Below are 17,631 nucleotides of genomic sequence, written 5' to 3' on the forward strand. Positions count from 1 at the left end.
CAAATACTACTAAGGCCCATTTATGCAATCACAAGCAAATCAGCCCACTTTGAATGGTGCCCATTACAACAGAAGGCCCTAGATTTGGTACAGGTGGCTATATGACAGAAACTTCCTTTAGTACCTCCTGGAGACTCCTTTACAATAGAAGCTCTGGCAACCACCTCCTATGTTTCTTGGTGTCTCTGAACCACTCACAATAGCTGTAAGTTTCCCATGATGTTCTGGTACAAAAATTTCCTGCTTAGGCCCCGTGTTACACACCATTAGAGCAGCAATTTCTGGCTGTATACTGGGCTGTCTTGGAAACAGAGGTTCTCACAAGATCTGAAACTATGTACCCAGTTGCCCACTTTGGGCAGCATCTTAGAAGCTCAGCATGGACATGGACACCTTGTGGCTGAAATGGAAATGGTATCTACAAGATGGAGCAAACCTGAGCCCTCTAGCATATTCCAGAAGGTAGCTTCCCCTGTTCTCAGTTCCTTGACAGATGCCTCAGTGCCAGAGGAGGTCAGGTGACCCTTCTCCTGGATCCCTTGGCTACTTAGGGAGCCCCTTGGTATCAACTAAGTGAACAGCAAAGAGAGTTCACATATTATATGAATGGTAGCACCACCATCACACATGATAGAGCTCAGCAGAGGGCTGCTACTTTTCATCCGTCAACTGGGATATCACCAGTCAAGGATGGGATCCAAGGGTCAGCAGAATTGGCAGAACCCTAGGCAGTCATCTTGGAATTGGAGGATTCCCTGGGCAACAGTTGACACCAATTATACATCTTCAGCAATTGGCCATTTCCAATGGTCTAAGCATTTGGTCTGGCCAATGGCAACAACAATTTCTCATTCAGAGTTGCCCACTTTTGGGTAAAGAACTCTGAGAATTCCTTGCCTCTCAAATATCAAAGATATAAATTAAGATCACACATGTCTCTGCCCACACTAAGGCTCATTCTACCATGTCCCAATCTAATGCCAGAGCTGGTGCAAAAATTTTAGAGACCAGGGTAGGAACCTCAGATGACATTCCAGATTGCATTCCTTTCCTTTTGACTCAGTTGACCTATGAAACATCAGATCATAGGGGAGCCTCTGCCCTTGAGTCTTGGGTTGCATGCATAGTATTCCGTCTCTTCTGTCATGGACCCCATGGTAAGAAATCTATGCACGCTGTGTGAGAAGACGCATCATTAGCTATATAATCCCTGGGGTGACATTCCATGGAGATTCCATACAGTCATTGGCAAATAGATTTTGTTGAGCCACTGCCCCCAACTGCCAGTGCCACTAGTTATGTCTTGACTTTGGTAGATATCTACATTGGCATCTTACTCACCCACCCCACCAGACCTGCCACTGCTCAAGCTACCATACAGGGCCTCATTAAACCACTTCTCATTCCTTTTGGAATTCAAAATAATGCTGACAGTGACAAAGGCACTCACTTTACTTCTTATAAATGTACAACATTAGGCTCTTGGACAAAGCATTCAGTGGAATTTCTACCTTCCCTTCAGGTCCCTGACTGCTGGTTTTATGGAATATCACAATGACTTGCTTAAACTAACCTTACTGATATTACAAAATAACATATGATCTTCTAAATGGATATCCTTCCTGTCAATGGCCTTCATTATACTAAATTCTGACTCTCTACTCCATGTCAACATGTGCTGAAAACACCCTAATTGCCTTTCATTGCCCTCTGTGGTAGCATCTCACATGTCATGGCTTATGAAAATGACTTTGAACTAGGCATTCCCTTCATCAACTCCCCTTTCAACTATCCCTTTTCAGCCTTGATCCCATTCCAACTGGGTTGGAAGCCAGACTGATGACAGATTGTTAGTTATACACCACCCACTATTTAATGCCCCTCTAGCTGTACACTAGAGCTATTCTGACACCTTGATGATTTTCCTAAGTAGCAAGCTCTGCCAAAATTTTCTGACTCTAAAGGATATTTAATTAATAATGCCGATCATGATGTCACTCAGAAAGTTGAGATCATTGCTTCAACTCACACCTGCAACATTGTGGACAGCAGAGAGAGGTAGAGAAAGGTTAAAATTGGTCTCATCCAAGAGCATCTCCCATTAAGGAATGCAGGTAACTCTGAGTCAAATAGATCTGGAAAGGGAATATCAACTGGTCCACACTATGCTTATATTAGTCAGCAGCCCCCCAGTGCCTCAGGTCATAGCACCCATATAGTACAAATTATTTCATGTTACAAATTATTACTATTACTTATCCTTCTGGATTTTCATAGCTTGGATATGACTACTTTGGATAATAACTTTGGCCTAGCACACTGCAAGTTGACAGGTGGACTGCACCTGGCAACGTGACACCCTCTGGGCTATATTTCACCCATCCTTCCACTCATAGTTATGTGGGCCTTTCAACACCACTGCCACAGCCAATCATTAGATGATGCCATAATTGCAGTCCCATTTTGCTGAGAAATTTTTCTACAGTGTTTAAAGCTATTGACCATCCTAATCTCACAAGGGAGTCATGTCACACAGGAGGTAGCGCATTTGCTTGCTCCATGCCCCACTGTTAAGCCTCTTGAATTAATGCCGCTATGCTCAGATCTTGCCTCTCAAAATGTCAGACCATTATTTAAAGGGCAGTGGGAAATCTAATGTGAGGATGCATGCAATGAGCCCCTTTGGAATTATTATATCTTCAGTGCAATGCCAATATAGCAGCATCTTTCCTGGCTCATTGAGTCCCACATTTTCCAACTACATTTGTACATTTCTGTGACTTCATGACCACTTTATGCCTCAAAATGCTATATTCAGTCCAAAATCATTATAAACCAAGGAAGATCCATGACCGCACCCTCAACAAACACCATGGTGGCCTGGTGGACCACCAGATGACATCTGACCCACAGCTGGACCCATCTCTGATGATGACAGCAGACTCCTAGCTGGACCCATCCCTGATGGTGACATCAGACCCACAGATGGACACATCCCTGATAATGACATCAGACCTGCAGCTGGACCCCTCTCTGATGATAACATCAGATCCGCAGCTAGGCTGAACCCTGATGATGACATCAGACCCACAGCTGAATCATCTGTGATGGTGACCTTGATCCACCCATTGGACTCATCCAGGTGGAAGTTTCCACCATCTTGAGTCCTCTGCATATCTGCTGTCCAATACTCCCTTCACTCTCTAAACCCCCTCCTGCTCTTCCTATCCCTTCTTTCCCAATCCAACCCCAACTATCACAAGCTACTCTCCCCTCTCCTTCCATCCTTGTATTTCCTGTTCCTTCCCCAGATCTCTGCACTTCTAGCTCCACACTCTGATATACCACTAAAACTCAAAGTTGCAGTACAAAACAATTTTTATGGAACCTTTACGGAGTGAACAGCCATGTTTTAAAGCATATGAATTTCTAGGAATGCCATAAGGCACACTCTCAACTGTTTGACCATGTCGTAGCTTATCTAACTGATCTTAAACCTTCACAATAATACAACACACTGCCTATCCATCTATCTGGTGGGCCATATCTCTGAGCCTAAACCTTGGTTGTTCTCCAAGTATTTCCTATAAAATATTAACTCAGACTATCCGGTATAGCCCCATATTATGTCCTGATCAAAATGCTTACTGGCAACATGTTAGCTCTTTGTTGCCCATGCCAAATGCTAAGTCTAAGATTTTAGCCCATGAGGGTTATTCTTTTATTCCCCCAGTATCCATCCCTCCTGCACTAATTTATTCCTCTAATTCAGGCTTCTTCTCACAATTTGACTTGCACTATCTGCATTTTGGGCTCCTTCCCCTAAACAAAGCTCAGCAACTTTATTCTCACCACCAAGTGTGTTATATTTCTGCCAATCGCCTTTATTCTGATGACCACATTGGGGGTCAACTGGCGCTGCCTTGCAGGCCACAACATTACACAACAAAATAAAATAATTGATGCCAATCAGGAAATGTCCAAAAAATTATCCAAATATGTGACTCAAACTACCACAGCCTTCGAAGCCCTAGATGAGAGGCAGAGCACTCTGACAGCTGTGGTTGCTGATAATCACCAGCCTTAGGTTATCTGTTGACCAATCAAAGGGATATTTGTTCCCTTAAGGGTGCTACGTGTAGATAAACAACACAGGCAGAGTTGCTCAGATAGCGTAGAACATGGTCAGTTTCTCCAGGAGAAGCTTTTCCCCATCCCTTTCCCTTAATTATAACAAAGTCCCAAACCCATTCCCTCTGCTTTTCACAAGCCAACATGGGCCTGTTTGCACCATCCAGCTCTCTCCAGGAAGGCTTCCTGTGAGAAATAAACTTTCTCTTAAATTCTCTTCCTGTGTAAAGTGTCATCAACTTCTGACATCTGAACAAAATCATGTGCCTTCTGTTAATATGCACTATAGTATGCCTACCAAAGATCTATAGCCTGAATATTCTATATGCACATACACACAAAAACACGCACACATGCACACACACACACGTCCACAAATGTAACGAGGGAAATACAGTAAAACGTTAGCCTTTGTGGAGGGTAGGTGAAGGGCATACAGGAATTCATTCTATCATCTGTACAACTTTTTTCTAAGTCTGAAATCATTCAAAAATTGAATTTTTGAAAAAATTCTGAATCCCAGATGGAAGCATGCCCAAGAAAAGTTTGAACTTGGAACCATGCCCAAGAAGAAAGGGGTCCAAGACATCCCTGGCATTAGGGACGCTGATCCCTGTGACTTCAGTCCCTCTGGCTCCTGGAGCCACAGATCCCCAAACGGCAGTGAGAAATTGGCCAATTAATCCACCATGGCTCCTCCTTTATTATGAAGAGAAGCTGAGGATTTGAGTAACAGTCTGGAAGAGGTGTCTGAACTCATCAATAATGAGCACAGGTCAGAAGGAGCTAGAAATCTGCACTTGACGACGGATCCACCTGTGTGCTTCTGGGTTTGCGTGCCTTTGTGTTCATGGGTGTGTGTCTGCATGTATTGTGTATGGTTGTGCTCGTGTTGTTTGATAGTTGCATGAGTGTGTGTGTGTACTAGGTATCTGACTCACAGCCTGATTCATTTCCTGAGTTAGACCCAACCTGGGCTCTGTTTTAGTGTCTGTAGACCAAGTTATCAGCCTCCTAGTGTGTGATTGGGAACCCCTGATTCGTGCCTTCAATCTTAAATATCTGACTCCTGTTGTTATGACGGGCATTTCTCCCACTGGGTGGGCATTACAGCTGAGCAGATGAGAGGTAAGCATCAGGAGTGAGATTGTTGTCTCTGCTGCTGGAGTAAAAGATGCCCAGCCTTATTAAGGAACCCAGGTCAGAGGGTGTTCAAACCTTTGCCCAGCTGTGTGCTAGTGTATGTGTGAGCTATGTGTGTGGTGACTCACTCATGTATGAGAGCAAGAAAGTATATTGTTTGCTTTTGTATGTTGTATTGTGTATGTTACCACTTGCATGGGTTGTTAGTGGTTTAATGACTGTGACTATGTGAAAAGGCTTAACTGCCCCATGCTGATTACCTTCCCCGGGAGGGGTGTGGGTCAGAAAGGGGTGAAGGACATCTCTCAGTAATGGGAGTGTGTGCACTTCTTGGTGTAGTGAATGTGTGGCTGGGTGTGCATGTGTGTTGTTGGTGTATGTTTCTTGCAAGATTTTTGAATTGTGTATGTGGTCTTGGGTGTTATTGGTGATATAAATAGTAATGAGTTGTGTATATGTGGTATGTGAGTTGTGTGTTTTGCCAGGTGTGTCATGCCTGTGTGTCAGTGGTGCATTGTGAGTGTATTTGTGGGTGATACCTTATTGTGTATTGTGTATGTCTTACCTTGCATGTTATTTATGACTTGTATGTATGTATATGAGTGTTTATGAACTGAACCACATAGTGGCCATCCTTCCTTTAAGATGGGAACTGGTCACAGGTGACTGGAATGCTCAAATCAGCAAAGTTTGTGTGTGTGTGTTTGTGTATGTGTGTGTGATATTTGTATGTGTGTTTGGAGGATTGTGATTTGCACCTATGACCTCAAATATTTCCTTAAGTGACCTCCTTCTGAAGTAACAATGAGATAACCAACGCCCCAAATGACTGTTTCCTGAAAGGGTCTGCTCTCATTTTCATTCATGTGAGCGTGATTGAGTCACTCAGAGTTTTGTAACTTTTCACTTTCATCTAACATCTCAGGCAAAGAAACGTTAGACATCATGCTGTATGAAGTCAGAGTGCAGAACCCTCAGCAAATGGCAGAAAGAACTTGGGAAAGTTATGTAGCTCTTTGGCCTTGGTTTTCATATCTCTAATGAAAGCTTATAGATCCTCAATAAATGTTTATGGCATGAACAGAAGTTAATGTATGTGAGAGCCTTCTGTCAATTGGAAAATAGACAGATATGAATGAAAGAAATTATCTGGGCAGGGCACTAAGAAAATTTTGGACAACTGAAGTTTCCTGGCAGCTCTAAAGTAATGCAAAATGTCTAGTGCTCATAACTAATGAAACAAGAGAGCTCCAGTTAAAAGCATGGGTTCTGATTACACAATAATATTAGATTGAACTACATGAAGCAATCAATGTTTGATCATTTTTAACCTACAGAAAATGGCAATTATATATATGTATTGTCCTATGTAATATTCCATATATATTTGTGTGTTTATATATATATAGGACTATATTGATATATACAGGAATATTTATACACAATATATATCTTTATATATATTCCATCTATATGTATATACGTATGCATATATCCACATCATAAATGTGTGTATATAAATATACATATATATATATATTCCCTTATATGTATATGGATATGTATGCATTTCCATCTCTGACAGCTACTGTTGTATGCCTATGGAATTTATAACATTTATGTTTCTATTTTCAGACAGCTTCAATGGGAAGACAACACTACTTCTTAGCACAGCAATGAAGATTTTTATCTTGTTCATGGATTTAATTAGGAAATGCATGTAAATCCCTTAGCATAGTACCCAGCACAGAATATAAGCCCCACAATGTACCCCACTATTTTGAAAGACAGTTCGTGGACTATTCTGCTTTGGGAGCTATTCTGGCATCAAGCAGCTTTAGATGACCGCCTACTTCTAGAGTGACCATGAGTTTAAAGCTGTAGGTCAAAGAGACCTGGCCAGGTTCACAGGGGGAGTGTGACAACACTCCAACAACACCGCCTCAGCACTGGAGTCTCATGTTACTTTAAGGCGGAAACAACTGGTACTGGTTTGCAGAGGCTCATCTACTATTTCTGCCATAGTGAACTATTATAGGCAGCTCTGTCTCAGAGTCACAAATTATCCCAGTCTTCTCATTAAAAATATACTCATAGAAGAGAATGATCTTGCTTTTCTTGTCCACTGCTGCATTCTCAGTCCTTAGCAGAGGGCTGTTTTCAGGCTCAATGTTCAATAAATAATGGCTGAATAAAACAGTTAACACCCTCTTGCTTCTGTGCAATGAGGTCTTGGCTGATTTTGGGCGTGATGTTTTCCTGGAGCCAGACTGCAATAGAGGGAATATGCGTGCATCCACAGCTGTGAGAAATTAATAGGAATATGGTTAAAAATTCATTGTTTTCTCAGAAAATTACATTATGGAATGTTTCCCTATCATCTTTTCCAATATTTGTAACTCTTCTCTATCCCCAGTATCTAAAAGCACAATATGAGGCCTGAGAACCAGAGCAGAGTGTCTGAGTTCCTCCTCCTGGGGCTCCGCATCCCACCAAAGCAGCAGGGCCTGTTCTTTGCCTTATTTCTATGCATGTACCTGACCACAGTGCTGGGGAACCTGCTTATCATCCTGCTCATCAGGCTGGACTCTTGCCTCCACACTCCCATGTACTTCTTCCTCAGCCATCTAGCCTTCTCTGACATTTCCTTTTCATCTATCACTGTCCCTAAGATGCTGATAAACATGCAGATTCAATGTCAATCTATCACATATGCAGAGTGCATTTTACAGGTCTATTTCTTTATATTCTTTGGTTGCCTTGACAGCTTTCTTCTTGCAGTGATGGCATATGACAGATATGTGGCCATCTGTCACCCTCTCCACTACACCACCATCATGAGGAATGAGCTCTGTATCATCCTAGTGGCTGGATGCTGGGTCTCCTCTTGTGCTCAAGCCCTGTTGCACACCCTCTTCGTTGACCAGTTATCCTTCTGTGCAGGGACTACCATCCCCCACTTCTTTTGTGATCTTGCTGTTGTGCTCAAGTCCTCCTGCTCAGACACCTCCCTCAATGAACTTCTCATCCTCACTGAAGGAGGATTGATCTTCATCCTGCCGTTGAGTGTTATCTTAGGCTCATATATCCGCATGGCACTCATCATCCTGAAGCTCTCCTCCTTAAAAAGAGTCTCTAAAGCTTTGTCTACATGTGGCTCCCACCTCTTTGTCGTGTTTTTATACTATGGGACAATTGCAGGTGTTTATTATTTCCCCTCATCAGGCAGCTCCAAAGATAAGGACATGATTGCTTCTTTGATGTACATAGTGGTCACACCCATGTTAAACCCATTCATCTACAGCCTGAGGAATAAGGATATGAAGCATGCTTTTCAGAAAATTTTCAGGACCGAGAACATCCCTTGGTGTCGCTAATTCAATTGCACTGTCAGGGGCACTGATGGGGGCAATAAAATACGTGTCCTTTAAAATAGTTGTAACTTAGACAACTCTTATCACTGACACCATTCTTCTCCCAGTTTCATTTTAAGTTTCCTCTCATCTTTTTCTTCACTTAATTCTTGTATTTTCCCCCACTTGCTCTCTGAATTCTGTGTATTAACGCTTCTGTATGTATTAAGTGAAATTCTAAACCCTTCCATAACACTGTGATGTTCACTGCAAGCCTGTGAGACTTTTGTGTATGTTTTAAGACATGGACCCAGATTAATTTTTCCCATATGGATATCCAATAGAAACATAAGAATTTACTAAAAATTGCATTCTTTCCCCACTGAAGTACTGTCTTTTTCATAAATCAAATGACCTAATAAAAGTTATCTTGACTATATTTTCCCTTTGCATTTCCATTCAAATTATAGATTCTGCCTGACACAAACAAAACAAAACTATTGTTATGGTGTTTGGGTTGTCATTGAACATATAAAACAGCTTGGTAAGAACTGTCATCCTTAAATTAAAAAGCTGTAGCATGCATCAGTACTGCATTCCTTTTCATTGCCAGATAGTATTTCCTTATATGGATTGACTACATTTTATTTATCCATTCCTCAGTTGATAGACATTGGATTGCTTCTAATTTTTTTCGCTATTATGAATAATCCTGCTAGGAACATTTATGTGCAAGTTTTTCATTTCTATTTGATATATATCTAAGATTGAACTTCGTGGGGTTATATGTAACTCTATATTTAACCTTTTGAGGAACTACCAATCTGTTTTCCAAATTAGCCACACAATTTTACATTTTAACCATGTATGTATAAGGGTTCCAACTTCTCCACATCCTCACCAACACTTGATATTGTCCTTCTTTTTGATTTTTGTCATCGTAGAGGTATGAAGTGGTGTCTCATTGTGGTTTTGATTTTTAGTTCTCTAGTGACTAATGATATTGAGCATCTTTTCATGTACTTATTGGCCACATGTATATCTTCTTCAGAGATAATAAAGAAGACAAAACAACCCTAAATGTGTATGAACCTAAAAACTGAGCTCCAAAACACATGAAGCCAAAATTGACAACTAAAAGGCCATATAGACAAATACATGATTGGAGATTTTAACATCTCTCTCTTGGTAACTGACACGACAAGTAGATAATCAACAGGGATATGAAGATTTTTACATCACTATTAACCAGCCTGACCTAATTGGCAATTATTGAACACTAAAAGCAACAAGGGCAAAACATACATTTCTTTCAGGCCCACATGGAACATTCACCACAATAGACCATGCACTTGACAGCTGAAGGATATGCTTTTATTTTTTGCTCATGAAATATATAACAAGAATGACTACATGATGGGTTACACAATAGTCTGAATAAACTTCAAAGAATTGAAATAACACAAAGTATGATCTTTAAGAACAATGGAATTCAACAGAACAATAACAAAAATAAACAGTAAATCACCAATTATTTTGAAATAAAGACAGACATTTCTAAATAGTCCAAATAACAAATATCAATGAAATTAGAAAATATTTAAAAACTGACAGTAATAAAAATATAACATACAAAATTTGTAAGATGCAACTAATAGAATGTTTGAGAGAAAACTTCTATCTTTAAATACATATGAAAGACAAAAGTGAAAAATCAAAGGCATATGCTTCTGCATCAAGTAGGTAAGAAAATAAAAGGAATTTAAACCCACAGAAAATAGAAGGAAGAAAATAATAAAGACAAATGGGAAAACAATAAAATAAAATTAAGTATATCATAGAGAAAACACCAACTAAACCAAAACTGATCTTTTTTTTTTTTTTTAAAGATTTAATTTTTTCCTTTTTCTCCCCAAAGCCCCCCGGTACACAGTTGTGTATTCTTCGTTGTGGGTTCTTCTAGTTGTGGCATGTGGGACGCTGCCTCAGCGTGGTCTGATAAGCAGTGCCATGTCTGCGCCCAGGATTCGAACCAACGAAACACTGGGCCGCCTGCAGCGGAGCGCGCGAACTTAACCACTCGGCCACGGGGCCAGCCCCTCAAAACTGATCTTTTGAAAAGATTACTAAAATTAACAAACCCCTAGCAAGACGGATTGAGTTTAAAGGAGAGAACAAAAATCATACTTTCAGAAATGGCAAAGAGGATATCACCAAAAGTAATAGAAACATTAAAAGGACAGTAAGAGATTTTAAACTTACTAAAGCTACAATATGCAAAAGTTAAAGCTACAATATGCAAAATAGTGCAATATTTGCATGAAGATAGACAATAATTTATTGAAACATAACAGAGTCCAGACACAGACCTACATTTACCTGGTTAATTGAAAAAAAATTTATACTGTAAAATCTAAGTTTTAAAGCTCCTAGAAGAAAATGTTGAAGATTATCTTTACAACTTTGAGTTAAATATATTTCATAAACAGCCCACATAAAATATTATCCAAAAAAGAAAAAAATGTGTAATTGGACTTCATCTAAATTAAAATCTTCTGTCTATCAAAAGACACTTTAAAAAAATCAAGTTCACAGACTAGAGAAAATATTTACTATATATAGCAGATGAAGGATTCATATCCAGAATACATGAATTAAAAATTCCTACATGTCATTATCAAAAGAGAATCAATCCAATAAAAATGGCAGATTCTTCATAAATGGAAGATATAAGAATGGCCAGTAAGTGCATGAAAATATGCTCAACATCCTTAAGGATCAGGAAAATGCAAAGTAAAACGATGACAAACAACTTCACACACCCTAGCATGACAAAAGTGTTAACGCTAAGATTTCTATTGTGAGAGAACGTTTTGTTTTCTGACTTATTTACCTGAGAAAGACAAAGTCCAAGGGGATAAGCAAACTTCACAAAGTCACAGAGAAGTTCATTTAGAGTTTGAGGACTGGGCTTGGGCAATGAACAAAGATTTTGCCCAAAATGAATACTTTAGAGACAGATAATCCCAGACGTCTCTGCAACTTCCAACAGGGAGCTCTGGGGATTGTGCCAGAAACTGCATGTAGATAATCTCTTTTTTCCTGGATTCCTAGTCAGTCTGGCTGACTCAACATCTGAGATGGCCTGTTCTCATTTCTCCTTCCTAAGAGCAGATGAGGGGTCCATGTACCAGTGATCCCTTCTGTCTTAAATAGCAGGTAAGATGCTGTCTTTTCATCTGACCTTAAAATACGGCTTCTCTACTCTTGACAAGTGAGAAATGAGAGGAGAAGAGTCAAACTTCTACCTTAACATGAAGAAATGAGGAGCACCTCTTGACCCAACTCAAGACTGACCGTAAGTCATTGGCCACACTTACCTCTTCTCAGTCAGTCAAGAGAAGCAAAATGGTCCACTGAAAATAGGTTCAGGAATCCTGTTTTTGGTATCAGTTGTAGTGCTGAACTTGGACCGATTACAGCAGCTCTTTGAGATTCTGTTTTCTCATTCATAAAATAAAGAGTTGTGTTAGATGGCTTAACATCCTTTCGTCCCTAAAGTGTAGAGTGGCTTGGTAGCTTTGATCCAGAGAACTATTTCTTCAGGTTACAAACCTAACCCCCTGAACCCTGAAATCACAGTTTCCTGAAATCACCATATACTCCTGAGAGGGGCTTGACGTGTGGATGGAGCATATCAGGTCAGGTTGGATTTTTTTAAATATAGAAAAGCAAGAGATTTCGGGGATTATTTCTAAGCATTGAGAAGGGGCACAAAGGAACAGATTCAGACCCCTGAGCAGATCTGCTTATATTAAATCTGAATGGCAAGCATTAATTTCCCCTGCTTTCTGTTTAAATTAAAACAAAACAATATTTAGTCCAAATGTACAATATAAACAACCCATGCATTCAGTGTTTGTGAAAATATTCAGTTTATTAGACTTACTAATTCAACATCCACAATACTTCTTTTCATTTTCAGAAACAATTTTGAACACCTTCTCTGTACTAAAATGCATCATAGGCAACTTAAGATCTTCACGTAAGGGTCATCTGTTTTATTAACTATCTCTATAAGTAAAGGCAATGCTAGTGGCTAAATAATAATATCATACAGTTTCATCATAGCTTTAAAAATCACTTTATTGCCTATTTGTCCACTATTTTATTCAATAGATGATTACCAAGTATATACTAAGAAAAACAAGATGAAAAATGAGTCCCTAGCATTGAGGGACATAGAGTCTAATAGGGATAAGCAATTAATCATAAGGCAATATGTCAAGTGTTCTACCAGAGACCCATATAAAAGGCTATGGGAGCACAGAGGATAAGGCAATGAACTCCCACAGGAGGATGTAAAATATTTTCAGCTATTGACACCTGAGCTCTTGATGGCTGGGGAGAAGGAGGAAAACTTCCAGAAAGGTGGAATAGATAAGTAGCAAAAGCATGCAGGCAGGACATGATGAGTTGTTTGAGGACTGTCAACGGTTTCATGGGTGAGAATGTGGGTGGCATGGCAGGAAGGGGAAGTGTCCTTGGATAGACAGATGGAGACAGAATCCTGAGGGGCTGATTATGTCATGATAAGAAACAGCTTGGACATTCTCCTGATGGCGATAAGGAACATCACAACAGCCTATGACATAGATTCAGTTATCCTTTACAGAGATGGAAGCTAAGGTTCAGAGGAGTTAAATGAATTATTCAGAGCCATATTTTAGGTTTGTTACATAAGGTGAATCAAGATTTTCTTAGTGCAAACTAAACATTTTTTTTCCTTTACTCTATGCAACCTAAATATTCTCCTCAGAAATAAATGAGTCTAATGCAGTGGTTTTAAGTGTCTAGAGACAGTGGGGATTAGATTTTGAGGAGGATACAGGAAATGCTCCCCACGTAGTGGTGATATACTCCTCCAGCTTAGATACACTGGCCAGGGTGTTAGATCACCTGTCATAACAATAAAGTTGAAACCAAAGGACACATCTTTTTCCCGAAGTCACTTATTTCAAGTTTTATTAGTTTATTTGCCCAGAATAAACTAATTCATTTTTGTACATTTTACATTTGGAACCAGTGTAACTGTTTATAGCGGGCTGTATGTTTCTATTAAATAATGAGATTCCTAAAGCCTTTGAACAAGAAAAGAGCCAACTGGAATTAATGTACATTTATTTCTCACTCTTACTGTAAAGGTGATAAAATTGAACAAATATAACAAAATATATCTCTGTACTTCCTGCCATTTGCTAAGCTCCTGAATCTGGACGCAGTTGCTTGGGGGGTAGAGAAGATAGAGATACCAGAAAGCAAAGAGTCTGGATCTCTCAGTAAAAACCATGGTCCAAGGTCATTAGCTTTGTGAATATAGAAACTGGGTCTTATCCAAGCATTGGATTGGATTGAAGCAGACTGATTCACCTCAGTCACACACAAAAGATTGATCCATAAGCCAAAAATTTTAATATCCTCATTTGCCGTGAGAAGTGTAACTGCCAAATTGAATGGATATTTAAACTTCACAAGGTGACGGGTGTGTTCATTTGATTGTGGTAACCATTTTACAATGTGTGTAATATTAAAACTTCACACTGTACACCTTAAACACATACAATTTTTATTTTTCAATTATATGTCAATAATGATGGGGTGAGTGAATGAAGGAAGGAATGAGTTCTCTGAGGGTGAACTTTCTCCTTATTGAAATGTGCAGGATGCTGAACTAGATCAGAAAAAGTGGTTTGGTGAATACTGAAAGCGGCATAGCAGAACTAAGAACTTAGGCTTTTGACTAAGACAAATTTTACTTCAAATCCTAAATGTGTGACCTTCGGCAAGCTTCTTAACTGCCCCGAGCCTCAGTTTCCACATCTTTAAAATAAAGCTAATCATGGCACTGCTGCACGGGGTTGTCACCTAAGAGAATCCAGTGGCTGGCACATGGCTAGTGCTCAGCCAGTGTCGGCTATTATTATTCCTCTGACTTTTTCATTGAGTCAGAGCCAGGGCCATGGGTTGGATTAACTTAATGTTCAGTATTACCCACTTACGAGATTTCCAGGGTATCCTGCCTATGGCTGCTATGGAAAATAAATATATTCAGGTCTCAAGACCTCCTCTTCCATAAAAGTTCTAGAAATAAATTGAATTGTAGTTTTGAGGGCAAACTAAGGATTTGACGCCTTCTAATCAGGTTTGCAATATATGAATCTAATAAATAAATATAAGGAGGACTTTTTAGAGCAAAAAGGGCCCAGGAACTGGAATAGATAGTCTAAAACTCAGGTTTTTAAATCCCAGGGCCGGAAGAAGAGGTTCCAAACTAGGTGGAGAAGCCCCTGTAAGGGAGAGCACCAATGTTGTCAGAGAAAAAGCACAAGTAATTACAAACCATGTGGGGGGAAGTTGGAGCAGTATTTTATGCACTTCCTACAGCCTTTTCTTTGGGAAACCTAGGAACATTAAAAGGGGCCTAAATGCAGTGGATATGGTGAAAAATCTTGATCCATAACTTTTTTTTGTTCAAACAGGGTCAAAGGCATTTGATTTTTGTCCTCCTACTTGCTTGTCAGAGATTACACTGTGGTTAACTTGGGTCTCCCGAAATCTCCATGTTGGCTTCTGGATGGTCGGTTGGATTAATTCAACCAGTCACATCCATCAGACTTTAAAAATAGTCTTTTAATTACAAAGATAATATGTGCCGGCAAAAATCTGAGTAATGCAAGAAGTTGGCACCCACAACCTTCCAACCCACATTCACTTCCCAGAAGTAACTACTATTGACCTTTAGCACACGTTCCTTCAGACAGTGTTCTTACTCATATACAAACATTTACATTTTAATTTTACCAAAATGGAATCATAAAATACATGTTCTGACATTTTACCTTAAAAAAGTTTTTAATCATATAACATTCTATTTATAATAATAATTATTACATATTATTACATAATATTAATTTAACTTTAATTTTTAATTAAGTAAAACTTTATTTACTTAATTATATTATTATTCAGTGAAAAAAAACAGTGTCTACCAATAGAATGTGTGCAACGCAGAGCACACTTTTACATAGTACCTGCCACATTCCATGGGGGTAGCTGAAATGGTTTGAAGGAGCCTTAGATATCTGATCGAGTACTGACATCAGTTTATATCTTTACAAATAGTCTGATCCAAACAGGTTTTTTTAACATGCATAATTATAAATTCATGCTTTACCAAAACAGAATTTTTTTAAATGGGTTCGAAGTAATTTCAACACAGCATTATTTTACTTTTCTGCTATTTTTATTGTAATAAAATTTATTTCATATGGAATTCCAGACATGGATGGAAGAAACCAGACCAGCACCTATGAATTTCTTCTCGTGGGCCTCTCTGAGTGGCCAAAGCAGCAACCTGTCCTGTTTGTGCTCTTTTTAGGCATGTACCTGGTCACCGTGGTGGGAAACCTGTTCATTATCCTGGCCATTGGCTCTGATGCGCACCTACACACTCCCATGTACCTTTTTCTGGCCAACCTGTCCTTCTCTGACATTGGTTTCATCTCTACAGTAATTCCCAAGATGTTAGACAATATTGGCTCAGGAAGTAAACTGATTTCTTATGGTGGGTGCCTGACACAGCTCTATTTCTTTGGCCTATTTGCAGATCTGGACAATTTTCTCTTGGCTGTGATGGCACTTGATCGCTATATGGCCATCAGCTACCCCCTCCAATACACCATGACCATGAACTACCAACGCTGTGTCCTGTTGGTGGCTGGGTCATGGCTGGTCACTACCTTCCATGCCCTAGTGCATACTCTCCTAGTGACCAGGCTCTCCTTCTGTGGCCCCAATATCATCCCCCACTTCTTCTGTGATCTGGTCCCACTCCTGAAGCTGGCCTGCTCCAGTACTTATGTCAATGACCTGATGCTCATCCTTGTGGCAGGAACATTGTTAATTGGACCCTTTGTCTGCATCCTTATGTCTTACTTTTACATTGCATTGGCTATCCTGAGAATTGATTCCCCAAAAGGTAAGCAAAGGGCCTTCTCTAACTGCACCTCCCACCTCTCTGTGGTCTCTCTGTTTTACAGCACAGCTATTGGGGTCTATTTGTGTCCTCCATCATCCTCCTCGGGTGGAAAGGACAGATTCTTCTCAGTAATGTATACAGTGGTGACCCCCATGCTGAACCCCTTCATCTACAGCTTGAGAAACAGGGACATGAAAGAGGCGCTGGGAAAACTACTGAGAAGAAAACATTCTGACACTCTTTCTCAGGACCTTAGGGTCCTGTCTTCAGGACTCAGAGCTGAGAGTTGAAAATTGGCCCTTTGAGAGCCCAGCTGCTGTAGCTTCCCTGAACCTGAGACTTCTTTTCTCATGTTTATATTCCAAAGAATAGATTGACATCTAGGACAGGGAGGGAACCAGTGATATAAGCAACCTCTTAGCATCTTCATGAAGTGCCCATGCCCTGAGTAGTTTACTACCCACTCTCAGAATGTTTCTCACTTATTCTCACTGGATGCCTAAGAGAAGCTCACAGGTGGGGGTCTTGTATACATATAAAATGAAAATGAAAGTCTCAATTTTTGTTTAGCTCAAATTATAAAGGAATTATGAAAGATATCTCTATCCCAAAAATATAGGATCCCTTATGTCTAGTAGAATGAAATACCGAGGAAATAATCTGATACTCTACACTTCAACAGACAGTGTTCTATAGAAGAGTAAGAGTGGGGCTTCAAGTCCTGGGTTCCAGTGCTGGCTTTGCCACTAATGAACTATGTGACTGCTGTATGATCACTTAATGTCTCTGAGCTTTGGCTTCCCCAGTTATAAAATGAAATGATTGAATTATGTTAGTCTATGCCCCAACACCCATATACCCAGTTCTAATAATATTTAGTGTTTTAGTGATAAGAACTCAAGACTTAAAATCAGAAGTTACAAGTCAGAACCAAGTCTACCACTTTCACATTAGGTGACTTGAGGA

General features: G+C 39.8%; 1 protein-coding gene across 1 annotated transcript; it reads left to right on the plus strand.

Annotated features, from left to right (window-relative positions):
• Nucleotides 1-7,706: 7,706 nt before the first annotated feature.
• LOC124248312 (olfactory receptor 1361-like) lies at nt 7,707-16,955 on the plus strand. The gene is made up of 2 exons (XM_046678214.1): nt 7,707-8,211; nt 15,967-16,955. Exons 1-2 carry the CDS (start codon nt 7,707-7,709, stop codon nt 16,953-16,955), a joined length of 1,494 nt encoding a protein of 497 aa, XP_046534170.1.
• Nucleotides 16,956-17,631: the final 676 nt, after the last annotated feature.

The sequence above is a fragment of the Equus quagga genome, chromosome 1 (genome assembly GCF_021613505.1).
Source record: "Equus quagga isolate Etosha38 chromosome 1, UCLA_HA_Equagga_1.0, whole genome shotgun sequence".
In the NCBI taxonomy this organism is placed as follows: Eukaryota; Metazoa; Chordata; class Mammalia; order Perissodactyla; family Equidae; genus Equus; species Equus quagga.